The sequence below is a fragment of the Meles meles genome, chromosome 1 (assembly GCF_922984935.1).
Source record: "Meles meles chromosome 1, mMelMel3.1 paternal haplotype, whole genome shotgun sequence".
NCBI classification, from domain to species: Eukaryota; Metazoa; Chordata; class Mammalia; order Carnivora; family Mustelidae; genus Meles; species Meles meles.
The window spans coordinates 68,432,949-68,460,609 of record NC_060066.1 but is presented as its reverse complement, the minus strand read 5'-3'; the positions used below and the strand labels follow the sequence as shown (position 1 = coordinate 68,460,609).

General features: G+C 37.0%; 1 protein-coding gene across 1 annotated transcript in view; it reads left to right on the top strand.

Annotated features, from left to right (window-relative positions):
• Nucleotides 1–27,160, top strand: part of LOC123945732 (phosphatidylinositol 3,4,5-trisphosphate-dependent Rac exchanger 2 protein-like) — a 28,938-nt gene extending 1,778 nt beyond the window's left edge. The window contains exons 2-5 of the mRNA XM_046010605.1: nt 5,562–5,663; nt 9,270–9,431; nt 19,387–19,392; nt 27,134–27,160. Coding sequence (XP_045866561.1) covers nt 5,568–5,663; nt 9,270–9,431; nt 19,387–19,392; nt 27,134–27,160 — 291 coding nt within the window. The 5' untranslated portion in view covers nt 5,562–5,567. The remainder of the gene's footprint in view (nt 1–5,561; nt 5,664–9,269; nt 9,432–19,386; nt 19,393–27,133) is intronic.
• The last annotated feature ends 501 nt before the right edge of the window (nt 27,161–27,661 follow it).

Genomic DNA, 27,661 nt, shown 5'->3' with positions numbered 1-27,661 from the left:
ATTCATATATCCTGTTGGTGAAATGCTTATTCAAATCTTTTGTTCCATTTTTAAATTGAGATGTTTATCTTATATTGAGCTATAAGTGTTCTTTATTTTGGAACACATCTTCTGTATCTGACATATAATTTGTGAATATTTCCACTCAGTGTGGTTTGTTTAAAAATGTTATCTTTTGGACATCAAAATTCTTACATTTTGTTGAAGTAGGATTTATTAAATTTTTTCCATATGAACATATTTTCATTTTATTTAAGAAGTCTGTATTCAGGTTTTATACTTACTTTGTTAATTTTTTTCCCAAGTATTTTGCTCTTTTTGATGCTGCTGTGATTGGAATGATTTTTTCTTTTCTTTTTTTAAATTTTTTATTTATTTCTTATTTTTTTTAATAAACATATAATGTATTTTTATCCCCAGGGGTACAGGTCTGTAAATCGCCAGGTTCATACACTTCACAGCACTCACCATAGCAGATACCCTCCCCAATGTCCCATAAGCCCACTCCCCCTCCCCCAAGCCCCCTCCCCCAGCAAACCTCAGGTTTTTTTTGTGAGATTAAGAGTCACTTATGGTTTGTCTCCCTCCCAATCCCATCTCATTTCATTTATTCTTCTCCTATCCCCTAACCCCCCATGTTGCATCTCCACGTCCTCATATCAGGGAGATCATATGATAGTTGTCTTTCTCTGATTGACTTATTTCACTAAGCGGAATGATCTTAATATCATTTTTTGGACTGTTCATTGCTACCATATAAGCATTTGACTTTTATTTATTTTTGTTTATTGTATATTCTTGTATCGTGTGCTTTAAATTCATGTATTAGTTCTAGTAGTTTTTTTGGTAGACTCTTTAGGACACTTTACATATAGAATGAAGTCATCTGAGAGTAAAGACAGTTATATTACTTCCTTTTCAATATAGATGTCTTTTTTCCCCCCTGGGTTTTGCGCTGGTTAAAACCAGTTTACTATTGAATAGAAGTGATAAGAACAGACATGCCTGCCTTGTTTCTGATCTTGGGGGAAATCAATCAGTTTTTCATCATGAAGTGTGAAGTTTACTGTTGTCACAGATGTCCTCTTCCAGTTGAAGAAGTTCCACTATATTCATAGTTTGTCAAGAGTTTTTATTGGGACCTTTTTGCTTTTTCCAACATAGGTGTTTAAAGCTATGATTTTGTCCTACACACTGCATTAGTTTTATTCATAAAATTTTACATGTGTTTTCAGTTTCATTCAGTTATTGAAAAGGTCTCGTTTCTTTTGTAATATCTGTCGTCTATTCTTTATTTAGAGTTTGTCTTGGAAGGCAGTTCTGCATGGGACTGTGTCCCTGCACATTTTCTGAGCGGAGGAACTGACTGCTTTTGTTCTGGCTGATCTTTAAAGGATGTTTATATCACGATATAAAGGATGTTTATATCAGAAGGTAGAGATATTCTTTTCCTCCTAAGTGGCGGGCAGTCACGCCTGCTGCCCTCATGAAAGATGCATGGTTCTTAGCTTCAGGTCTCCTTTCCTGGTATCCATGTGCATGGGCCACCTGGTCTTTCTTATGTTGCTATTTGGGAACTGAGCCTTGGCAAACTGGCCCCAAAATAATGATACTCTGGCTACTGCTATTGCTTTCAGGGAAAAAAAAAAGTCCTGTAGCTCTGGCCTAGGAGTTTCATGTGTTCTTCCAGCATCCAGAAATCTCTGGCCGGTTGACTTTTGAGCTTGTCAGTAGGGTAAAATCTTAGAATGATGAGTTTTAACATTCCGTTACTTTATTTCCCAAGGTTGGAATTTTCCAGATTTCTTCCTGTAGTTGACTTTTTAAATTTAATTCTATTTTGGTCAGAGAACATAATTAAATCATTTAAATCTTTTTAAATTCATTAAGACATTTTTATGGTTTAGCATAGGGTCTGTCCTGGAGTTTTTTGTTTTTTGTTTGTTTTTTTCCCCCTCTCTGTATGCTCCATGTGTGCTTAAAAACTATGCATATTCTGTAACTGTTGGGTGGAATGTTCTATAAATGTTAGGTCAGTTTTGTTCATAGTGTTGTTCTTCTCTTCTTTCTCTTTTCCTCTAGGTGTTCTGTCAGTTATTGAGGGTAGGATATTGAAATCTATAGGTATAATTGTTAAATTGTCTGTCTTGCCTTTCAATTATGTCAGTTTTGTTTTATATGTTTTGGGGCTCTGTTGTTAAATATATATTCATTGAAAGTGCTTGTATTTGTATTTCTATTGATCATAAAATGTTTTTCTTTGTCCCTAGGGATATTTCTTTTCTTAAAGTCTGTTTTGGCTGATATTATTATAGCCATGACACTTCTTGTACTGTTTGTGTATCTTTTTCCAGTATTTTCCTTACAAACTATTTAGGTCTTTGAATCTAAAACATGTCTCTAGGAGACAGTATATAGTTGGATCTTGCCTTTTTTTTAAAATTTTACTTTATTTAAATTCAATTAGCCAACTACAGTACATCATTATGGATCTTGATTTTTTTATCCAGCCTGATCATCTCTGACTTTTGATTGGAGTGTTCCATTCATTGATCTTTAACTGAATTATTGGTATTGTTGTATTGACAGGTACCATTTTATTGTTTTTTCTGTATGTGTTTTTGTTGTTGCCCCTCTGTTCCTCCTTTACCTTCCTTAGTGTACTGTTTTATTTCCTCTTTTGATTTTTTTGAACTATTTTTTGGGGGGGTGATTGCTCTAAGAACAATATTCATCTTAATTTATCAAGTCTTATTTCCTGAAGTTGGTTGTTGTTTTTTGTTTGTGTTGTTCTGTTTTGTCTTTTTGTAACTTTCCTGGACTTGATTTAAGAACCTTGACTCTTGTATGTACAACTGCTCTCTCTACTCAATTTTTTGTTCTTTAATTTAGCCTCTCTTTTTAGGGGTCACTCCAGTAACTGCTTAACTTAGTTCTGCCGGTGGTTTGTCAGAGGTGACCAAACATCGTTAATCATCTTGTCTATGGATCTATGTGTTACTTTAGGGGGGGTGGGGGAGACATTCAGAGAGTAGGCAGTTTTCAAGTCAGATCTAGGTTTTTCTTTCCATGGGGACACCGCTTCCCCCTTGGGTCTTTTCTACAGATGCACAGCCTGATATCTGCTCCAAAGAGGGCTATAATCTCAGGCCAACGGAATTGTAGGTATTCTCCATTTTTCTTATATAGTGTGCTAACTTTATTGACAACGCCCTCAGGAGTGAGATATTTACTTTCTGCAGCCCCACCTGAAAGCAGGTTTTCAGGGTCTATCACTATGTCAGGGCCCCTGTGATGCGGCCACTGCAGGAGAGCCACTGTGGAAGCACCATTTTGATAGGGCCACTGTGCAGGGCGAGCTGAGGAGGGCGGAAGCATGAGGAGGCAGGGGGAAGGTGGGAGAAGCTCTTGTGAGAATGCTATAGACTCCCACCTTTCTTACCAGAAATTTCCGCAGTTTTTCATGGAAAAAACACTTCTCTGTTTTTTTGTTTGACTTTAGTTGATTTCCAGAGCCCTGAAGTTGATATTTTCGACAATTTTGCTGAGGTTACAGTTGTTTTTTTAGGAAGAGGATTTACTGATCTCTTTTCTCTGCCACAGCCAGAAGAGGCTTCTATGCCACTAAAATTTTAGAGCTTTTTAGGAGGTGTTAAAGCTTCATTGTCTTAGTGAATCCAGTCTGTTCTCAGCACAGTTGACTCTTTGATCCCCTTGATCTAGTTTATTGACTGAATTGTGTCAAGCCATGCCAGTCAAGTCCGAAGAGTGTTGGTTTTTAGATGATCCTGCAGCATAGTCTGGTAGGAAACCTGGCTTTTATAATACCTGCTCTGGTACTAAGTGATCTCTAATTACCTGAATGACTTTAAGAAATTGATTTTATCGCTGGTGTCATTTTCCATCTCCATAAAATGGGGGATAATAACAGTCACCCTTGGGAAGACAGGTAAGAGTTTACAGATTTGGTGGTGGTATTATTTGGGTACTTGGGTATGCTGGCACAGTTTTCATCATCAGGGAGATCTGTGGGAGCTCATTTAGAAGATATTCTTTGTAGACGCATGGAGAGAGAGTTGGCTTTCATAAGCCAGTCTAAAGTGACAACCCACCTCTGCTATTATGAAGACAGTTCATGATCTGTACAGTCCTCTTAGACAAGGAAATAACAGTGTGTTAAGCAGTCATGAATTTCTTAGGGTACCTCAACACGGGGCTAGGGAAAGGGGTGGCTGTGTTTATAAGGGGCGCTAACATATGTAAGGATGCTGAAACATCACTGGAAATACAGTGAGATGTACATAGTTGTGTTTCATACGGTTCCTCTGGGGACAACACCATGTGGGGTTGGAAAAAAATATTTTGATAAACTGATTGCAATGGGGGGATGAAGCCCTCAAAGAGCATGCTTGAGTCAGAACACTTCTTTGCTCCCCTGTCTTCTAAAGTGTCTGGGTGAAGTTAAAGTCATGATGTTAGTTTTCCTGACTCAAATACACTTGGCTAAAGCCAGGTTGCTCACAACAGTCTTTTCTTTTTCATCCTTTCCTGCTCAGCTCTTGGTCTCTCTTCTCAATGAATGTAGGACAGTAGTCTCATCCCTTGTAAAATGCTGGTATAAAGGTTGCTAAATTATCAGTATGATATCTGAGGAGCCCTTTTCTCCGTTTATTACATATTTATCGACTACTTTCTTTTTGCCAGTCCCTCTGATAGGCATTGTAGGAAAAGGATTTGGCACAAGTTTCTAATCTTTTTCTTTTTTAAATTGATACTTAAATTATAAAATAAAGACCAGATGCTTCAGAGGATATAGGCTTTTTTTTTTTAATCAGAGTTGATTTTCCTTCTATTTCATGATATTCTGATTGCTGCTTTTGAGATTTCTCCATTCATCTTGCCTCTCTGGTGATCATACCTGACCTCCTTCTCAGAGACTGACTGGCCATTGTCACTGGTGGGGTATTATAGCTAAAAGTGACTGAGTAATCACTTGGTTAAAACATGACAGTTTTACAGGCAGGAAAACTAGCATTCTGAAATCAACCCAAAGTTACATCACTAGTCAGTGGTGAGGATGTATAGAACCTGGTTGTCTTCAGGCCCTGCTCTTTACAACACAGCACAACACCACAATTCAGCTACAACACAACTCCTTTTATAAGCAGGATTGATCTGTGTATCTTTGTGTCTGTTATTTATTTATCCATCAGTCCATTCATCCACCCATCTGTCCATCCATCCATCCATCCACCTACCCATCATTTATTCCTCCATCTCTATCCTATTTCTTTTTCCTCAGACTTTAGAGGATAGTACATAAAAATTAATTTTAAAGGTATGTATTTAAAACTTATTTTGGTTTCTATAACTAACGTGATACGAAAATACTTCTCTTTGTCTTCTGTCAATGTTCTTTGTGATTTCACAGGCTCATCTCAGAGAAAGAAGGTATAAAGACAGGCTTTCAAAAGATTTTAGCAGAAAGTTTTATGATAGAAGAAAATTTCATGGCTCCAGCTTTAAAAAATTGCGATTAATTATTTTTATTTCCACTGCAGAACTGCATGCTACTTGGAGGACGGAAGAATACAGATGTTCCCCTGGAAGGATATTTAGTAACACCAATACAAAGAATTTGCAAATACCCTCTCCTTTTGAAGGTATTTTATGTGTTTATTTCACGGTAGTATTTTCTTGTATCTGCATATTTTGCTGCATATTTTGCTTTAAAATGTTTTTCTTTTAAATAATCTGATTTTCTAAAGAAATGGCAGATTATACTTACTAGGGAAAATAGCTATTTCATCACATATATATGGATTAGGAAACAAATCTTTTAGGAAAAGAGACTTTTTAGTGCTCTTTGTAGAAAACTTATCCGTTTGAGTTTCATTTAGAGTAAATGCATTAGTTTCAAGATAGATCCCATTAAATACCTTATGACAAGTTTATATTGCATATTGTCTACAGGGTTCGTTATCTTAAGTAAATCTACTATTGTTTATTTTTTGACTTCCCCTTACACTGGTCTCCTCTTGATGCTAATGAACTTAAAGTGAAAGTTACCTAATTTCACAGTTTGGTTTTTGAATCAGTATTACAGGGAATGTTGTGGGTCACATGGGACAATAAATGGTAGGATGTAGAACGACGGTGCTAAGCAAATACTGCCTGTGGACGCATTAATGGTCGTAGGCCATTGTCTCATTACAATGACTAAAAGTGTTACTGTGAAATACACATTTTAATGTGCTAATTATGCTTGTACTGTAAGAATATGTGAATAGATTAGAATAGCAATTCTGGAAATGGTGCTTCTTGGAACTAGAACAGCAGTTTGGGTTGGCGGTTGAGCACAGGAACTCTGAGTTCAGATCCTAAGTATTCTGCTTACTATGACTGAACACATAACCTAACTTCTTTTTTTTTTAAAGATTTTATTTTTATTTATTTGACAGACAGAGATCACAAGTAGGCAGAGAGGCTGGCAGAGAGAGAGAGAGAGGGAAGCAGGCTCCCCGCTGAGCAGAGAGCAGGATGTGGGGCTGGATCCCAGGCCTCTGGGATCATGATCCGAGCCAAAGGCAGAGGCTTTAACCCACTGAGCCACACAGGTGCCCCCACATAATCTAACTTCTTAAAGCCTTGGGTTTTTATTAATGAAGCAGAAAAAATGATGATGAAATTGTAGCGTATGTCTGCAAGGATGTGTATAATGGATGTGTATGTCTGTGTATGTGTGTATATACATATATACATACACACATATGGAAAATGTATTACATAAAAATAGTAATTCAACTTTTATGCAAATCATTTAGCACAGTATGTACTCCGTATATGTTAGTTATTATGTACTCCGTATATGTTAGCTGCTATTATTCATATATATTTGATTCTGATTTATCTTAATAGATGAACTACTGCTTGCTCTCTAAATTTTTAAAATATTTCAATATGTTTTGCACATATTAACTGGTGTTCTTATTGATTTACTTTTTGAGAAACAAATGTAAGGAATTTGAACTTAAAATACATTTTTTTAACTACAACTTCCATGAGTTGCATAATTGGGTTTTTGTGTAAAATTTCTTTGAAAACAATTTCTCCTTATTAAAAAAACAAGTCAAAATTGCTTGCTTAAGCCACAGAGGGAAGCTAACATGGGGATCTTCAGTTCTGCAGAACTTTAATATGGTCTTCAGTTCAGGAAGATTGGGGCAAACGTGACTCCTATCTTTCTTTTTTTTTTTTTTTAATTTATCAGAGAGAGAGCGAGAGTGAGCACAGGCAGACAGAGTGGCAGGCAGAGACAGAGAGAGAAGCAGGCTCCCTGCTAAGCATGGAGCCCAATGTGGGACTCGATCCCAGGACGCTGGGATCATGACCTGAGCGAAGGCAGCCGCTTAACCAACTGAGCCACACAGGCGTCCCGACTCCTATCTTTCTGAGAGTCCTTTCAGACTCTTGACTTGGTGACTCAGATCACGTCAGCTGTTCCTGGACCTGATTTTGGAATCCCAGGCATTTTTTTGTTGTAAGAGTCAGAAGGGATAGTGCTATTAAGAGAAGGATATCATGCTAAGTAATTGTTCTAAATCACTTCTGGATGGGGATGACCACCAGATAGGGTTGGCTGATCTGACCTCTACAAAGATAGAATAATGGACCCATCCTTGCTTAGGAAGAAAAAGATCAACTCAGAGCTCCTTCGAGAAGTGGAAAGATGACATCTTTCCCCTTCTTTGGATGATTATCTTCACAAAGAAACATGAAGAAACTATTTATTTGTGTAGTAGATATGTTGGTGTTGATAATTTTTTTGTTGTTGTACCATTGTGCCTATAGTCTCTTTGATTTTGGTTGGTTTTATTTATTCAGAGAAAAGCATTAGGAGTTAGGCTGTGTGTTATACAATCTATCAGTCATCGTTGTGGAACTTGAAATTATTGGCGTGGCCAACCAGTTAATGTTGATAGAAAGTAACTGACAAAATATTAGTACTACTCATTTTTCTTGCTGTTTCACATTGTCTACATTCATATCTCAACTTCACAGATATGCACTGGCACAATTCCATAGGACCTCAAATCACAGTCTGCAGACTGACTTGACCACTTCACATAATTTACAAATACTTCTGCACTTTAGAATTTTTAGAGAAGCCAGCATATCTCTTTTATGGATTTGTGATCCAACATAAGTTTTTAAATCTTGTCTTGGGAGTGATGTAATGTGCACTCTTCTGGTGCTAGCCCTGCAGAACGGAATGTGAACATACTGAATGCAGGGTCAAAGTTTATGGCAGAAGTTTCAACAGTAACAGACCTCAAGAGAGTATAACAACTGCATAGTTTCCCACTGGATGTTAAGAATGAAGAAACTTATTTTAAAGACTTGCCCCAGGATTTCTGTAATTGTGTTAGTTAATGTGATGATGGCAACTGTAGTAAAGAGAAAATGACTAATTAAAAAGCAATGTGGTCACAACTGTCTAGACAGTGGGTGAAGATGTTTATTTCGTGCTTCTAAACACCAAACAAAACCTTTTAATATATTTAAAAGATTAAAGATCACGCTTGCTCTGATATCCTGAATGGACAAAACCATAAAATGCCAAAAAAAAAAAAAAAACCCAAATCAAAACAACAACAAAAAAAGCTTTGGACGGGCCTATGGCAATTCATTCACTGTAGAAAGTGAAACCGAGTTATTGGTGTAAATAGCATAAATTGCTCCGTTATTGATGGAGTATCATGGAACTTGTAAGTTACTTATTTTGCTAGCGTATAAGACATCATTTAAAAATTTTGCTTTACTCATGGCATGTTTTTGTAGTTTCTCAAAAGTGTTTTAGGAAATAAGGCATTGAAATTATTTTTGAAATTATGGGACATATTTATTTAAAGACTTACTGTTCCGCTAAGACTCTAGGAAGACATACAGAGTTCTATTTCTGTTGGAGCAGAGGTCAATCTTATAAACAAATTACATGCTGGAGGTGAGATACTTGAGAATTCAAAAGGAGAAATCTAATTTAGTTTTTAAAACAAAATAATTTTAAGGCCAAAAAATTAAAGGAGCTGCAAAATGTGTGTCAGGGTAACGTACATTCATTGATCTGAATTTCAGTGGAGTTTGTGATGTCCCTTCTGAAGGTGGCTCTCACGATCTCTGCAGTTCTCATTTCCTGGTCATTCTGAACCTGCTATACCAGAAAGCTGATCAAAGGGCGATTTGTTTTTTTTTTTTTTGTGTATAAACAGGAGTTGCTGAAGCGGACTCCAAGGAAACACAGTGTCTACGCAGCAGTAATGGAAGCCCTCCAAGCCATGAAAGCTGTCTACCCCAACATAAACGAGGCCAAGAGGCAGATGGAGAAGTTAGAAGTTTTAGAGGAATGGCAGTCTCACATTGAAGGCTGGGAGGTACATTTACTCTACTCAACAGTGGAGCTTAAAATAGTTGTGTTATGTCTTATGCTGCATGTAGAATTGTTGACATTGGATGGAGCCATAAATGGTCATTTTCCCAGATAATGGCAGAGGGCTATAACCATTTCTGCAAAGTGCTGTCATTATTATTTTTAAATCTCTTTAGAGTGGCAAGTTAATTGACTTAACGTCAACCTGAAAGCTTTGTCATAGAGCCTTCTAATGTTGTGTGGGTTATAAGCTTTGGTGTTTCAGTATTTGTGCATCTTGATTATCCTTTTCCCTGCCTTCCTTTGGTCAATAAGTACATAGCCTGAAACCTGGAGAGAGTAAGGAAGGGGAGTAACGCCCGGTATGTGTTCTATGATACTGTTATTTTCAGATTCTAAATTAGGTGTTTGATGATGAATTTCATGTTAAGGTCACTTAATCTCTTAAACTGCATTTCTTTGCAATTATTTCATCATTTCTAAATGAAGAAACTGTCTTATGATGTGATTTTCAAGGTCCATTCAAGATGAAAAGTCTTACGGATTTATGACTCATTAAAGAAAGATTTTTTTTAAATGATAAAAGAAGCAAACAAAAAGTGATATTCAGACTCTGTTATATGTTTTCATCCATGGTAACTTTGAATCCTTGTTATTTCATGGGGTTGGAGCCCTATGTTATTTTAGTGCTATATAAAGCATAAACTGAAATTTTGTCTTTAAATTGACTTAATTGAGATGAGATGAGCTTTCAGCTGGTATCATTTAGTTTTATAAAGTAAAGCAATTAAGACATTTTTTAAAGGGATAGAGAAGATTTAAAATGTTTCCAACCAAATAATGTTTTCACACAAATTCGAGTGAATTGCTTTGTATCTTTAGGACCTTATAATTGATTTGTTTCATATCTTCAATATGTTGGTTTCCATTTAGATCTAAAATTAAATCCATTCAAAAATTATATCCATTCAGATTTGCAAAGAAACCTCAAACGTTGACCTCCGGGAATTCCCCAGTTTATCCACCCTTCACCATGAAATTTTCAAATCCAGCTGGGATGGAAGTTTTCTCTTCATCTATATTCTTTCATTTCAAGTGTCCAGGGGGACCTCCCATTTCAGCATGAATGCTAATTATTTCAGTCAGTTAAAATGGTTGTGTGTTTTGCAGTTGATTCATGATGATAATTCCTTTCTTGGGGAGCGCTTGTCCTGCTGGGTTGAGGAAAATGGACTGAAGTTTGCTTTTGTCGTTCTGTTGTCACGCGAGCATTGGAAGAAAAACTGAACATGCTTTAAACTGCAGGGTTTCTCATTGATATTTGCCAGGCCTTTTCCCAAAACAAAACCTCACAGGTTCTTCTCGGTACTCTAGGGGAATGGAATCTGTCATAATTTTGTTCCTCCTCATGTATATTCCAAAAAAAAAATTGTATCTACTGCAGAATTAAGAGATTCTTTAAAAAGTTGATATTTCTTGCTCTGGGCATGGCAGTTACTCAGAGGAAGAATGTGTGTGGATCATGTTCCGTTACTTACAGCCCCTAACAGGGGGTGCCTCAATCTCACCAGCGCTCTCTGTTTACAACAAACAGTTGAAGTGCAAGAGAAAAATGCAGCATCGGGACAGAGGAAACTGGCTGCAGGAAATCAGATTTAACTACAGTCCCAGCAGGCACAGAGGAGATCATATGAGTTCAGGTCCCCAAAAAGGGCAGTGACGCAGATTCTATTGGAGTAGGATTTGAATATAATTGCGTAAGACACAGCCAGGCTACTTTGGGGGGTTTTGGGACATTGAGGGAACGGAGCTTGGAGGAAGGCCCAGCTAACTGGTTGGCAACTTTTGATAAGAACATGATTCCTCATCTCAGTCCACCAGCTTGGAGAGAGGGGGAAAGCTCTTATAATACTCACACCTGGTCTGTTCCTGGAAGCTTTGGAGAAATTGCTGATAGGACTCCCGATTTGTCCAGGAGAGAGGGGTAGTCTTACAGGATGAATGCAGGCCCTGGGAGGGAAGGAGGATAGTTACAGAGCTTTCTCTGAATTGCAAACAAAGATTACTGCTCAGCTTGCAGAGAGCTTTGTGTATGTTTAGAGTTAGCTCTAGTGGGGTTAGGACACGACCAAGGGCAGATGTCAGGTGGCATGCTGGCCAAGAACGGAGAGTTCCTTAAAAAGCCTTTGAGGTGAGAAGTCTTGAGCTAAGAAGGCTGCAAAACAACTCCCTGTCTAGTTCCTTCCCCAAGCTCCTGCAGACCCTTGAGGACCACCTGAGGGATGACACCCTCGCTCCAGTAACTATAAAATTTCTTGAATGGTATCTGAATCTGATACAGCATGAATCAGCATTGTTTTCACCTTAGGTGGATTATTTATTTCATGTAAGTCAATTATCCAGTCTTATTTTCTCATTAATCAAAAGAAGGCTTTTTATAGTAAAAACTGTCTGGTATCTTGCCTGTCTAATATTTTGTGCTATAAATTATCGTTACATTCCTTTATGTTGAATTTAGGTAAACAAGTGATTGAAATCTATGGTCCCAAATTAGATAACACAGAGTTGAAACATGATTTTCTCTAGTCCGGACTCTAACCCTTACTTTGGGGATGATGCATCAGACCTCTCCCACATAGTATGTGGATTATTACAGGAGTCAAATGAAATAAGTGGAAGTGCTTTGAATACTATAAAATCCTACGCAAATGGGAAGTATTTTAAAGCTCGGGTTCAATGGTAGGATTTTTACCGTTGAGAAATTCCTATTTGTCTAATACAAGCTCCTGACTACTGAAGGTATTATATCACTTCACTTAAGGTTAGATAGCTCCAAGTCACAGAAACTAAAAGAAAAATTAATTTAAAAAGATACGGAGTAGCTCACAGAATCAGTAGAAAAGCTATACTCTCAAGGGTGTCTAGGCAGCCAAAACTGGTAGGTAGGTTCATCAGTGCCCTGAGTAAAATGGATAGACTCTAATAATGTTTTCTACCGTTCTATTACATCACTCAAGATTCAAGATCAAAATCTAAGATTCCTGTAGTCTTGCCTAGGGGAGGACAGAGGTCCTTGTTGGCCAGTCAGCCACTTTCCTTTTGAGGAAAGGCTAATCTTCCATTGTATGCAATCTTGGTGAGCCCTTAACAGTTCGCTGAGGTTTTATAATCCCCATTACACAGATTTAAAAAGTGAGGGCCCATATGATTTACCCCAAGTGCTTATAGCTAATGGATGGCAGAGTTTAAACCTATATTCCTTGTCACCGTGTAATATTGTATCTACTCAGAAAAAAATTAAGCTAATTCTTTAGATTACGTTGATTGCTTGCCATTTAGAAGTAAATTGACTATAGAAATTAGGTGTTTGTCATCATTTACATAGTGACTGTCATTACAGAAGATCTGTAGTTTAATTGCTCAGATTTGAAGTTCTGCCTTTTATTAGTATAATTTATGATATCTCAGTTTTATGTCTTCTCCAACATTCAGAGCATTGCACAGGATATTCTGCCAAAGGTAATTGTAGGGCAGTGATCAGTGTGCTTGGAAAGGAAGTTCATTAGTTGTTTAATCAGAGTCACTGATTCATTTCATAGAGCAGGACCAGTCGCCGTCTTGGTCTGCTTTTTGGCTGATTGATAGTATTGTAATGGTAACTCTAATCTTTGGAGTCCTAATGAACTCTGTCAACAAGGGAGTATCAAAAAGCATTATATCACTTGGTAATTCAGCTTTATATCCGTGATAGCCTTGTTTGGAATAGATCTCTCAAATCTGAAAACAATCATATTAAAAGATAAGAGGGAGAATTATTAAAATATGAAGGTGCTGGAAAAAATAAGATCAAAATAGTTACTGCATTTTATGAAATAGAAACAGAATAGAAATTTGACACCTCTTGGCTTTCTGCGTGGAGAAATATAATGGCACAAACCTGTTTTAACATCCATTTCCTGCTTTTTATATATGATTGTGTCTGACAGTATATTGACTTCAAGTCATGTTCTCTTACTTTATGAGTATGAGTCTAACAGAGGTTGTGATGAGAATTTTTTTTTCTTTTCTACAAGGTGATTTGGTAGATACAAATTTGTCTACTGCCTTGAGACAGAATTGATTTATAGATGGCCCTTGTTACTTAAGGATAGTTGGTTTGGGAAGAAGGCCATTGAAAGTCAATCTATGTAGAAAGGGAGCAGAATTTCCTAAGTGGGAGGGGGGAAGCTTGATTGGGACTTCATTTCGATAAAACGAACATTTATGTTATTAGTTTTATCTAATAGATGACAGAATCTAGGTTAAAACATCATTTAATAAATTGAATCTCAAAAAGAGTGAACCAAATGCTAAATCTTGCTGTGGGACATACATTTTATGACATTCTATGATAAAATGATGTGATATTCTTCATTTCATGTTTAACTTTTCTAGTAGATTTAAAAGGTTTTTTGAAAGAATATTCAAATGCTTCATTCATTTTCTTGAGACACTCCTTTGATACTGAAATCATTCTCTTATGAGACGCCCACCTAGTTGTCATTCTTGTCAATTTTCTTTTCTTCCACCGTGAGTGGGTCTAGCTCTTGTTAGATCTTCATCTGTCAGTGCTTTGTATATGATTGGGGGAAGTTTCAGGGCCTCCTGTCATCCTCCTCCTTTGCCAAGATTATGCCTTCTCTCTGCAGTCTGCGTTTTTCCAGTATTGACATTCAACATTGAGTTGACAAGATGAATGGGGTAGACTCTGGTGTTAAGCAGGGAGCGCTGACAGTGGGGTCAGATAATTAGTGACTAGTTTCCTATTATAGTGATTTTTTGCCTCCTCATAGCTGCAAAGAATCAGTAATGAACCCTTCCATAACATATTAAGAGAACTTAACATAAAAAGATTTACCTTTCAAATAATCCAGATGTGGTTTAGCAATAGTATTTTCATTGGGTCTTTTTCAGAGGTGGGGCTTTGTTCTATTGTTGCAGTGCTTCATAAATCATTTTAATGTTTGAAGACACACTGGAAATTAGAAAAGGGGCCATAAAATAAATCCACACGCTCCTGACTGTCTTTTCTGGGTGTTGTCATTTTCTGAAAGCATACTTTGTCACCTAACTTGTGTCCACCTATGGAAATTCATCATATTCCACATTAAATTAAATTACATTAAATTCTGTAATGGCACTTTGAATTTACTAGTCTTTCATGTATACTGACTATATAATTCACACCTGATTATACCTCCAATTCATAGAATCAAAATTATTCAGCTTCTTAACAAATTAGATTCTGAATTATCACCATTTTCTGGCTGGATCTTGACCATGAGACACCCACAGTGGGAAGAGGAGCCATTGGTGAGGAGGGTTGCCAACATGGACTGCCGCTGGGTCCTGGCTTTAGTGACTGAAGTCATGGTTTGCTCCATCCATTTCAGACTGATCTTTTCACCCTATCAGAAGGTGATACTGAAATGGTGTACTTTGTAAGTCTGACAAAGAAAACCCCTAAAGAGTGATTGAAACCTGAAACCACGACATGGAATGAACTATATAGTTAATGATAAACAAATAATCATACACACACAGCTATCTCTAAGAGTGTTAATTCAGGCCAGCTCTCATTTTGTTGCTACTCTGTTACTGCAGTGATCACACTGCATTTAATTCTATGCTTTCATATCTGTTTCTTCCACTAGAATCTGGAACAGGGGTCATGTCCCAAGCCTTTGCACCTTCTGGGACCAAGGAGGAGGGATGAGATAGGTTTCCACAGACTGGATTAGAAAGAGAAGCTTTTGGAAGGAGAGGCACTGGATGAGTAGATTGCCACCCATAGTGCAGTTATTAATGGGTGGTTACTTCTCCCCTTGAACGGCCACTCAGCCTCCCTTTCCTGATTTAATAAAAGTGGTCAGGATTAAAACCATCCATGGAACGTCCTTGCTGGGGCTTTGCTGTATTTAGTTCTATATATATATATAATTCATCACAGGTGTGATTTTACATGATAAATGTTGCTTCTTAAAGGGAAATGCATGTTAAAAAGGATAAATCATCTAGATGAAAAAAGTACATTATTTTGGTTATTTTTTAAGGGATTGCTGAGACAGCAAAAGTCTGAATCATATGGGCAAACACATTATTTAAAAATATCTGTACTGGGGCGCATAGGTGGCTCAGTGGGTTAAAGCCTCTGCCATCGGCTCAGGTCATGGTCTCAGGGTTGTGGGATCGAGCCCCACACCGGGCTCTGCTCAGCAGGGAGCCTGCTTGCCCCCTCTCTCTCTGCTTGCCTCTCTGCCAGCTTGTGATCTCTCTCTGTCTATGTCAAATAAATAAGTAAAATCTTTAAAAAAATTCTGTATTGAATATGTACATATACATATTACATTATGGGCAATAGCTTTCAGATAGTCCAAAATTAATGATTTATACAAGCCCTCTTACTTTTTTTTTTTAATATTTTATTTATTTGACAGAGAGAAATCACAACTAGGCAGGCAGAGAGAGAGGAGGAAGCAGGCTCCCTGCTGAGCAAAGAGCCTGATGCGGCGCTGGATCCCAGGACCCTGGGATCATGACCTGAGCCGAAGGCAGAGGCTTTAACCCACTGAGCCACCCAGGCGCCCCCTCTTACTTTTTAAAATAATTCTTTATACCTTGCCTTCAAATGTTCGTTTATGACTCTATGATATATCACTGTACTGTTAAAATAGCTTATTTTAATGGGCAATATTTTTTTCACAGACACATGAAGTTCCATCTTTGTAAAAGTATTTCTATAGGGTATTTTTTTTTCCCATAGTGAAATAATCTGCCGCCTTCAATATCTACTTGGTGACCCATGAAAGACTGTACAAAACTGATCTAACCAAACATCTTTCCCTTTCTTTTATTTTCCTTCCTCCTGTCCTCCCACCATATTTCTTTCCTCCTTCCTTCCTTCCTTCCTCCCTTCCTCCTTTTCTTCCTCCCTCCCGTCTCCCTCTCTCCCTCTTGCTTCCTAAAACTTTACAGAGAAGCCAACTTGCTAGAGATTTATACAAGGAAAAAATGTTTAACACATTGTTTGGCATGTTATAGAAATGTTAAAACCCTGACTTTAGTATTCATCTAGAGAAAAGTGTTTATCATACATGATTGTTCAATGACTAAATATGGAATTGCCAAAGAAAAGATTTCTAGATTTAAAAATTAGCATCAATTTTCAAAATGAAGATAAAACACTACCTAGGTTATGTAACATTATTTAGGTATAAGTGAATATTCACCAGTGATGAAATATACCAGAGATGACCATGTGGTATATTTGCGACCATGGTAACACGATCAATGCCTATCTGCCCTGGGACTAGGAAGCAGTCAGGACTACCTCAGGCAGAGACCTGTGCTCACCTCTATCTCCCTGTCAGCAGGGTTGCCATAGGATGCACTTGAGCACCTGGAATCAGGTACTCAAAGCCTCCAAGGCAATTTTACTTAGAGTGTTCCACATGCATCAGCATTTACTGGAATGACGTGGGACCTACCCCAGCTTTACTCAGTTTCAATCTCCGAAGGCAGGACCAGGGAACCTGGGAATTTCAAGAAGCATATCAGGTGTGTCTCCCAAACTCTAAACTTTGAGACCCATTGCCCTAGAGGCTTTGCTGTCTTCTGATGATCTGCCTGGCTTGTTTTACTGCTTCGACATTTTTTATATTCTAGTTCACTTGCCTGACGTTGTCATTTTGATAGACTTTAGTGCTCCTGACTCTTACCTAGTAATCTGATGTTCATCGCCATACTATATTTCAATTCCTTCCGTGAATTTTGTAGCTTGACTTCTTTATTTCTAACCCCAGAAGCTCTCCTGGGATTTCTAGGTAAATGAAAAAAAAATTGCATGTAATTTCGAAATATCATACATTTCATTTACTTTAAAGATAAAGTCGTGAGGGTTTTGTTTTCTTTTGTTTTAGCTACAGAGAAAGGTAGATTTATCATGTAAGCAAGGGGAAAATAACACAACATTATTTAAAAAGAGACGCTTATTAAGTGTCTACTTGTACATGGGATGGATTTGAAGTGAGAGGCATATCATGACTATACAGAAGACGGTATATACACTTGGTCAAATTTTTGATATTTCTAACATTGTATGTCTCTGTAGTTAAGAGATTCTTACTGATTTCTAGTTGCCATTGTCCTAGTAATAATGCACAGATTCAATCATGGTAAATCAAGGGCACAATGGTTCTTCTTGACCATTTACAGCTTATACACATGGTATAAAGAGAAATGCTATAGGCCATTCATTTAGAAGGAGATTTTTTAGACAAATGTGTATGTTCAACACAGATTCCTTCTAAGTGCGTAAGCAATCCTCCTGGATTTATTTAATGGACATTTCATGTGATAGTAGTAGTTCACTATTATCTAATACTATTACTATTCTACTCTGGTAGAAGATAGTAAAGGTACCTAATGTACTGATTCTTAAAGCTTGCTGTTAAATATTAAAGACATATCATTACAGGGATAGAAACGTCTTGGTAGGATTTAGTAAAATATAATAGGAGTGATGTTATGTTTATATTGTGAGATATACTTTAAAAGATAACAAGATTGTTGGGCTCTATGTCATTACCCCACAAAGTTTCATTAATAGATTATTAAACAGATGCTTTGGGCTGTTTTTGAAAAGAAGTGTTTTACCTCACAGAGGTCAATTAATATTATTCTGGTTTTTGATCAGGAGCTAGGAGCTAATGGGAACTTATGGTAATGACTTAAACATAATGTAGTTTTTAAAGATTTTTTAAAAATTGTATTTATTTGAAAGAGAAAGAGAGCACAAGTGGAGGGACAGGGACAGGGAGAGGCAGGCTGAGCCTGACCCAGGGCTCCATTCCAGGACCTTGGGATCATGTCCTGAGCTGAAAAGAGACAGTTAACCAACTGAGCCATTCAGGTGCCCCCAACCATAATGTATTTGTAATATTAGTAAGGGGTTTTATAGTTTGCTATGCTACCAATCTAGATTAAATCAAAAGTCAAACTAAGCATACAATAGAGGAAAATGATCCAGAGGCGTTGTTGACTAATGGAGCACTTGGAATTACCTGTAAGATGGAATTGCCATAAATGTGTTAATCCAATCTTATAGAATCAAGATATATATTGTAGGGGTCTGGAGAAATACTGATATCACTATATGATTTATTCGCCAGCTTGCATCTGGGTGGTCGTGTTCACTTCTGAAGATGTTCCGTATTGAGGGAGACCCTCACAAACTGGAGAAGGTTCAGAAGAGATCTTCAGGGATCTTGCAGATCTTTCCATAGTTTGGCTATTGTGGACATTACTGCTGTAGACATTTGGGTGCATGTACCCCTTCAGATTACTACATTTGTATCGTTAGGGTAAATAGCCAGGAGTGAGAGTGCTAAGTCATAGGGTAGCTCTATTTTAAACCTTTTGAGGAACCTCTATACTGTTTTCCAGCGTGGCTGCACCAACTTGCATTCCCACCAACAGTGTAGGAGGGTTCCCCTTTCTCCCCATCCTCTTCAACATCTATTGTTTCCTGACTTGTTAATTTTAGCCATTCTCATTGGTATGGTATGGTATCTTACTGTGGTTTTGATTTGTATGTCCCTGATGCCGAGCGATGTTGAGTTCTTTTTCATGTGTCTGATGGCCATCTGGATGTCTTCTTTGCAGAAATGTCTGTTCATGTCTTCTGCCCATTTCTTGATTGGATTATTTGTTCTTTGGGTGTTGAGTTGGGTAAGTTCTTTATAGATTTTAGGTACTAGTCCTTTATCAGATATGTCATTTTCAGATATCTTCTCCCATTCTGTCAGTTGTCTTCTGGTTTTGTTGACTGTTTCCTTTGCTGTGCAAAAGCTTTTGATCTTGATGGAATCCCAATAGTTCATTTTTGCCCTCAATTGCCTTGCCTTTGCTGATGTTTCTAGGAAGAAGTTGCTGCAGCTGAGGTTGAAGAGGTTTTGCTACCTGTGTTCTTCTCAAAGATTTTGATGGATTTCTGTCTCACAATGAGGTATTCCATCCATTTTGAGTCTATTTTTATGTGTGGTGTAAGTAAATGGTCCAGCTTCATCCCTCTGCATGTGGCAGTCCAATTTCCCCAACACCATTTGTTGAAGAGACTGTCTTTTTTCCTTTAGACGTTGTTTCCTGCCTTGTCAAAGATTAGTTGACCATAGAGTTGAGGATCCATTTCTGGGCTCTCTATTTTGTTCCATTGACCTATGTGTCTGTTTTTCTGCCAGTCCCATACTGTCTTGATGATTATAGGTTTGTAATAGAGCTGAAAGTCCAGAATTGTGATTCTGCCAACTTTAGTTTTCTTTTCAACATTCCTCTAGCTATTTGGGGTCTTTTCTGGTTCCATATAAATCTTAAGATTATTTATTCCATTTCTTTGAAAAAAAATTGATGGTATTTTGATAGAAATTGCATTAAATGTGTAGATTGCTATAGGTAGGTAGCATAGACATATTCACAATATTTGTTTTTCCAACCCATGAGCATGGAACACTTTTCCATTTCTTTTTGTCTTCCTCAATTTCTTTCATGAATACATTATAGTTTTCTGAGCACAGATTCCTTGCCTCTTTGGTTAGGTTTATTCCTAGGTGTCTTATGATTTTCGGTGCAATTGTAAATGGGATTGACTCTTTAATTTCTCTTTCTTCTGTCTTGTTGTTGGTGTATAGAAATGCAACTGATTTCTGTGCACTGATTTTTTTTTTAAATATTATTTATTTATTTGACAGAGAGAGATCACAAGTAGGCAGAGAGGCAGGCAGAGAGAGAGGAGGAAGCGGGCTCCCTGCGGAGCAGAGAGCCCGATGTGGGGCTCGATCCCAGGACCCTGGGATCATGACCTGAGCCGAAGGCAGAGGCTTTAACCCACTGAGCCACCCAGGCGCCCCCTGTGCACTGATTTTATATCCTGACACTTTACTGAATTCCTGTGTGAGTTCTAGCAGTTTTGGAGTGGAGTCTTTTGGGTTTTCCACATAAAGTATCCTATCTGCAAAGACTCAAGAGTTTCACTTCTTCTTTACCTATTAGGATGCCTTTAATTTCTTTTTCCTGTCTGATTATTGAGGTTAGTACTTCTGGTATTATGTTTAATAGCAGTGGTGATAGTGGACATCCCTTCTGTGTTCTTGACCTTAGAGAAAAAGTTCTGTTTTTCTCTGAGAACGGATATTGAGAATGGATATTTGCTGTGAGTTTTGCATAGATGGCTTTGATGATATTGAGGTATGTACCCTCTATCCCTACACTGTGGAGAGTTATGATCAAGAAAGGATGCTGTACTTTGTCAGACGCTTTTTCAGCATCTATTAAAAGTATCATATGGTTCATGTTCTTTCTTTTATTAATGTATCACATTGATTGATTTGCAGATGTTGAACCAACCTTGCAGCCGAAGAATAAATCCCACGTGGTTGTGGTGAATAATCCTTTTAATGTACTGTTGGATCCTATTGGCTAGTATTTTGGTGAGATATTTTGCATCCATGTTCATCAAGGATATTGGTCTATAATTCTTTCTGATGGGGTCTCTGTCTGGTTTTGGGATCAAGGTAATGCTGGTTTCATAAAATGAGTTTGGAAGTTTTCCTTCCATTTCTGTTTTTTGGAATAGTTTCAGGAAATGAAATTCTTCTTTAAATGCTTGGTAGACATCCTTAGAAGCCATCTGGCCCTGGGCTCTTGTTAGCTGGGAGATTTTTTTTTTAAATGACTGCTTCAGTCTCCTTACTGATTATGGGTATGTTCAGGTTTTCTGTTTCTTCCTGGTTTAGTTGTGGTAGTTTATATGTCTCTAGAAATTCATCCATTTCTTCCAAATTGTCAAATTTGCTGGTGAATAGTTGCTCATAATATGTTCTTATAATTGTTTGTATTTCTTTGGTGTTGGTTGTGATCTCTCCTCTTTCATTCGTGTTTTTATTTATTTGGGTCCTTTCTCTTTTCTTTTTAATAAGTCTGGCCAGGAGTTTATCAATCTTACTAGTTCTTTTAAAGAACCAGCTCCTAGTTTCATTGACTTGTTCTACTGGTTTTTTTTTTTTTTTTTTTTTTTTTTAGTTTCCATTTCATTGATTTCTGCTCAGATCTTTATGATTTCTCTTCTCCTGCTGGGTTTAGGCTTTCTTTACTGTTCTTTCTCTAGCTCCTTTAGGTGTAGGGTTAGGTTGTGTCCTTGAGACCTTTCTTTTTTCTTGAGAAGGGTTGTATTGCTATATACTTTCCTATCAGGACTCCCTTTGTTGTTTCCCAAGGATTTAGAACAGTTGTGTTTTCATTTTCATTTGTTTCCATGATTTTTTTTATTTCTTTAATTTCCTGGTTGACCCATTCATTCTTTAGCATTATTCTCTTTAGCCTCTATGTATTTGAGTTTTTTTTCCAACTTTCCTCTTGTAGTTGAGTTCTAGTTTCAAAGAATTGTGGCCTGAAAATATGTGGGGAATGATCCCAATCTTTTGATGCCAGTTGAGACCTGATTTGTGGCCCAGGATGTGATCTATTCTGTAGAATGTTCCATGTGCACTAGAGAAGTATGTGTAATCTGTTATTCTGGGATGCAATGTTCTAAATATAACTGTGATTTCCATATGGTCCAGTGTGTCATTTAAAGGCTTCATTTCCTTGTTGATCTTTTCCTTAGATGATCTGTCTATTTCAGTGAGGGGTTGTTAAAGTTGCCTACTATTATTGTATTATTATCGATATGTTTCTTTGATTTTGTTATTAATTGGTGTATATAATTGGCTGCTCCCATGTTAGGGGCATAGATAATTAAAATTGTTAGATCTTTTTGGACAGACCTTGTAAGTATGATATAGTGTCCTTCCTCATCTCTTACTACAGTCTTTGGCTTAAAATCTAATTTATCTGATGTAGGGATTGCTATGCCAGCTTTCTTTTGATGTCCATTAGCATGGTAACTTGTTTTACACCCCCTGACTTTAAATCTGGAGGTGTCTTTAGGTCTCAAATGAGTTTCTTGCAGACAGCATATCGATGGGTCTTTTCATTCTTGTTCTTTTCTTTTTTTTTAAATCCATTCTGATACCCTGTGTCTTTTTACTGGGGCATTTAGCCTACTTACATTCAGAGTAACTATTGAAAGCTATACATTTAGTGCCCTACTATTGCCTGTAAGGTTACGGTTACTGTATGTTGTCTTTGTTCCTTTCTGGTCTGTTACTTTTAGGCTCTGTCTTTGATTAGAGGACCCCTTTCAATATTTCCTGTAGGGCTGGTTTGGTGATTGCAAATTCTTTTAGTCTTTGTCCTGGAAGCTTTTTATCTCTCCTTCTATTTTCAGTGACAGCCTAACTGGATATAGTATTCTTGATTGCATATTTTCCTCATTATATTGCTCTGATTATATCATGCCAGTCCTTTTGGCATGATCTCTGTAGCTTGGTCTGCTTCCAATCTAATATTTTTACTGTTGGAGTTTACAGACCTCTTGTCCTGGGCTGCTTTCAGGATTTTCTCTTTGTCACTGGGAATTGTAAGTTTTACTATTAGATGATAGGGTGTGGGCCTATTTTTATTGATTTTTTAATTTTTTTTTATTTTTTTATAAACATATATTTTTATCCCCAGGGGTACGGGTCTGAGAATCACCAGGTTTACACACTTCACAACACTCACCATAGCACATACCCTCCCCAATGTCCATAACCCCACCCCCCTCTCCCGACTCCCTTCCCCCCTATTTTTATTGATTTTGAGGGAGCTTCTCTGTGCCTCCTGGATTTTGGTGCTTCTTCCCTTTGCCCAATTAGGGAAATTAATTCTCTGCTATAATTTGTTCCAAAATATCTTCTGCCTCTCTCTTTCTTTCTTCTTCTGGGATCTCAATTATCCCAATATTATTTTGTCTTACGGTATCATTTATCTCTCAAATTCTGCCCTTGTGGTTCAGTAGTTGTTTGTCTTTTTCTCAGCTTCTTTATTCTCCATCATTTGGTCTTCTAAATCACTTAATTCTCTCTTCTGCCTCATTTATCCTAGAAGTAAGAGCCTCCAATTTTTTATTACACCTCATTAAAATCTTTTTTGATTTCAACTTAGTTAGATTTTCATTCTTGTATTCCTCCAGAAAGGGATTTTTTTCTCCAGAAAGGGATTATCTAGGGTCTTCCATGCTTTTTTCAAGCCAAGCTAGCACCTTGATAATCATCATTCTGAACTGTAGTTCTGAGATATTATTAATGTTTGTATCGATTAGATCCCTAGGCACCGGTACTGCCTCTTGTTCTCTCTCTCTCTCTCTCTCTCTCTTTTTGTGGTGAGTTTTTCCACCTTGTCATTTTTTTCCAGATAAAAAAGATGTTCTCTCGAACAAAGGGTGGCAGTGATCCCAGAAAATTATATACTAACCAAGTCAGAAGAGACCCAAAACTGGGAGGAAAACAAAGGAGGAAAAAAGGAAAATAGAAAAAAATTATATATATTAGACTGGTGAATAGAACAGACAAAATAACGGTAAACATGATGAAGGGATGGAATATGACTGTAAAGCTGAAAATTTAAAAAGATTCTAAAACAGGAAATGATAAATTCTTTGAAAAAGGAGGAAAAAAAAGAGGAAAGAATGTGATCAGGCTGGAGACTAGAACAAAGACATGTGCTAGATTTAGGGTATATTTTGATCTATTAGAAGAATCTGTGTTCCAAAATTTTAAAGAAAAAAAACCTGTATATATCCAAAAAATAAAGTTAAATACAATGAAGGGATAGAATATGAGTACAACAATGAAAATTTAAAAAGACTTTTAAAAAGGTATTGATAAGATAAAATAGTTAAAAAACGTTAAAATAAGATGGAGGAAATTTTTACAAATAGAATAAGGAAAAAACAAAATTTAAAAAGTTAACTTTCAAAGACTAAAGAATCATGGTAAAAAAGTCATGAATTCTATGTGTTGCTTTCCCCTAGTTCTGGAGTTCTGCAGTTCTTATTGAGTAGGGGACTTGTTCTTGGTTAGATGTTCTTGCTTATCTACTGGGGGAGGGGCCTGTTGCCGTGATTCTCAGATGTCCTTGCCTGAGGTGGAACTGCACCAACCTTGCCAGGGGCCAGGTTAAGTAATCTGCTCATAACATTGTATAGGTCCTTGTGCAAGAATCAATGTGATGTTTCCTTATTTCCATTTTTAATAGTATTCTATTGTAATTTTTTTCTGAGGTAGGGATAGTACTTAAGTAAGAAATCATTGCCACTGAAATTGGGATTTATATTCGAATTTGATGACAGTTTTTACTTAATTATCACATGAGGAAGGATATGAAATTGTATAAATTTTTGATAGATCTCTAGTTATATGTCCACCTTTATGATGAAAGACGAGAAAAAGGGAAATGTCTTAAATCTAAAATATTTTGTAATGGGTGGTCACCAGAGGGGAGGTGAGTCCGGGGGAAGCGTGAAAGAGATGAGGGGGATTAAGAATACATTTATCGTGATGGGCACTGAATAAGGTATGGACTTGCTGAGTCACTATATTATACACCTGAAACTACTATAACACTGTTTGGTAACTCTCCTGGAATTAAAATTAATTTTTAAAAAAAAAAATTAAGTTAAATACAAAAACAAAAAATAAAATATGTGTGTAGGGATGCCTGGGTGTCTCACTCATTTGAGCACCTGCCTTCAGCTCAGGTCATGATCCCAGGGTCCTGGGATTGAGCCTCCTTCTCCCTCTGCCTGTTGCTCCCCCTGTTTGTGCTCTCTCTGTCTCTCTCTCTCTCTCTGACAAATAAATAAGATCTTTAATAGAATAAAGTTAGTAAAAAATAAAAAATAAATAAAATGTGTTTGTAATGCAGATACTCAGCACAATCACATTCTCTTAACTTCCCATTTGGGAAATTTCTTACTGACATGTATGAGTTATCACTGTAATTTAAATTTTTATAATCAGATAAACCATATCAATGATTACTGTGGAAATATGAAATTTACAATTCGTGGTCTGATTTTTAAATATCAAAAACAAAAATAAAAGCATTGAGTTGAAAAAGAATCAGAAATTTATCCCTAGATTTAAGGACCAGACATATTGAAAACAGAGCATGCTTACCAGCTATCTACTGAAAACTTTTTTGTTTTTTTTGTTTGTTTGTTTTTTGTTTTGTCTAACTCAGTGCATTAGTTGTGATAGTTTAGGATGTAGAAACAAATACACTTCCACTTTTATAATGGCTCAAAGGACAGACTTTTAATCAGCTCACACAACAGTCCAATGCTTGTACTCTGCTTCATTGGGCAGCTTTCCTCTGTTCATGATTCAGGTTCTTTCCATCTGTGTCTCCTCTCAGTGGTTAGTTCTTGTGTGTAGACTTAGTTTTGTCACTAGTCATCTGAGCTTAGCATGCACTCAGTGAAGGCTTATTTAAGGAACAAGTGTGCCTATGCTAAATTTTACCTTGGGTTGAAGCTGTATGGAAGGTTGCTCTCTTTAAATAGTTTTTTTTTTTTCTTTAATTTCTTCTTTTTTCTTCTCCCCATCCAAGGAGTGGATAAATAAGTTGAGACCCGTTAAAAATTTAGAGAATTTAATGTACTTTGTGATATATCCGTGGAGCTCTTTTCCCATACCAGGGGAAGAGAGGAGGGGGAGAGAAGTGTTAGAGACATGAATTTTATGCATCAGTTTGAAATCATCTCCTTATAAAAGAGCATCGGTAACATGTATCATCCATGCTTATATATGCCTACATGTGTAAGAAAGCTAAAAGAAGACCCAGAGTCTCCTAACCACAGTTGTATCTGCTGAGACTGATGAGGAGGAGTCTGGGAGGAAAAGAGACCTCCATCCAGTGTATAAATATTTATGGTGTTTCAACTTTTATTCTGTCCATATATTGTATCTTGAAATAAAAACAGACTTTTAATGAGAAAAAGAATTACACACAAAAGTTTCTGTTAAGTAATCAGACATTATCTCTCTCTCTCTCTCTTTTTCTTTTTTTTAACCTAGGGATCCAAGATCACCGACACCTGCACTGAGATGCTAATGTGTGGCATCTTGCTGAAAATTTCTTCTGGAAATATTCAAGAACGGGTGTTTTTTCTTTTTGATAATCTTCTGGTATATTGCAAAAGGAAACACAGGTAAGGTGATAAACAGGTACTACTTCAGAAATAACTTATTAACCTTGGAAAATATTTTTTAAGAAAAAAGAAATTATCAATCTCACAGTTTCAACCTTTTCCTCTGTGCTCCCGGGAACTCAGGATCTCCTCAGTAAAATTCACATACTCTTAGCCTGTTTTCTGATTCTTCTCGTTACCTTCTTGTAAAACCTGACTGAAATGTGATGGTCGTTCAATAACACTACCTTCCCAGGAAGCTTTTGGAGGAAAAAAATTTTTTCTGTTGCTACCCAACATGCCTCAGGCTCTGTAGGAAAGGTGAATATGTCTTCCGTGTTTCCCAGTGCTGTTTCCCAGTCATTTCCTCCCCTTCCTTGGAAATATTTTCCTTGATTGCCCCATCTAGTATAGCCTCCCGGCAATTTTATATCGATACCTAGAAAATTCTTGCTAATAGTTTCTTCATTATTTATTTATTTGTTGCCACCTTTGCTGGATTAGATGGTAAAGTCAATGAGAATACTGGTCTTGCTACTTATTCTGTGCTATTTCCCTAGAGACTGGACCTGCCATGTACCCTGTAATAGACACTCAAGAGGTATTTGTTGAATAAGTGAATAAATGAATGAATAAGTGAATGAATGAAACCCATGCAAGTTCCTGGTATAGCTTAGTTATCATTAGTTTAAGTAATTTAATGTAGCAGTGTTACTGATGTATGTTATTTTTTTTAAAGTAGAGATATAATTTTTTCTTCAGGAGGTACTTAATATATAGGATGTTTCCTTGAACTCCTGGTGAAACGTTTTACAGATTATTTAAGCAAAATAATAAAGCTGAACTTAATTGGGAAATTTCCTGAGCCTTTCTTTACTTCTTCCTAACCATATCTAGGATACTTTATTTTCAGTTGAAAGGTACTAAAAGGCTTCCTGAAATTTAAAGGTGAAACAGATGGGTTGAGGATGCTGGGTTTGCATGAGTGTTTATTCTAGGTTCAGAAATGAGGACAGTGTAACCAAAGATTTTTGGTAACATGAAAATGAGAAACTCAAAAACTGACTGATTTCTGAGGCAAGATTAAG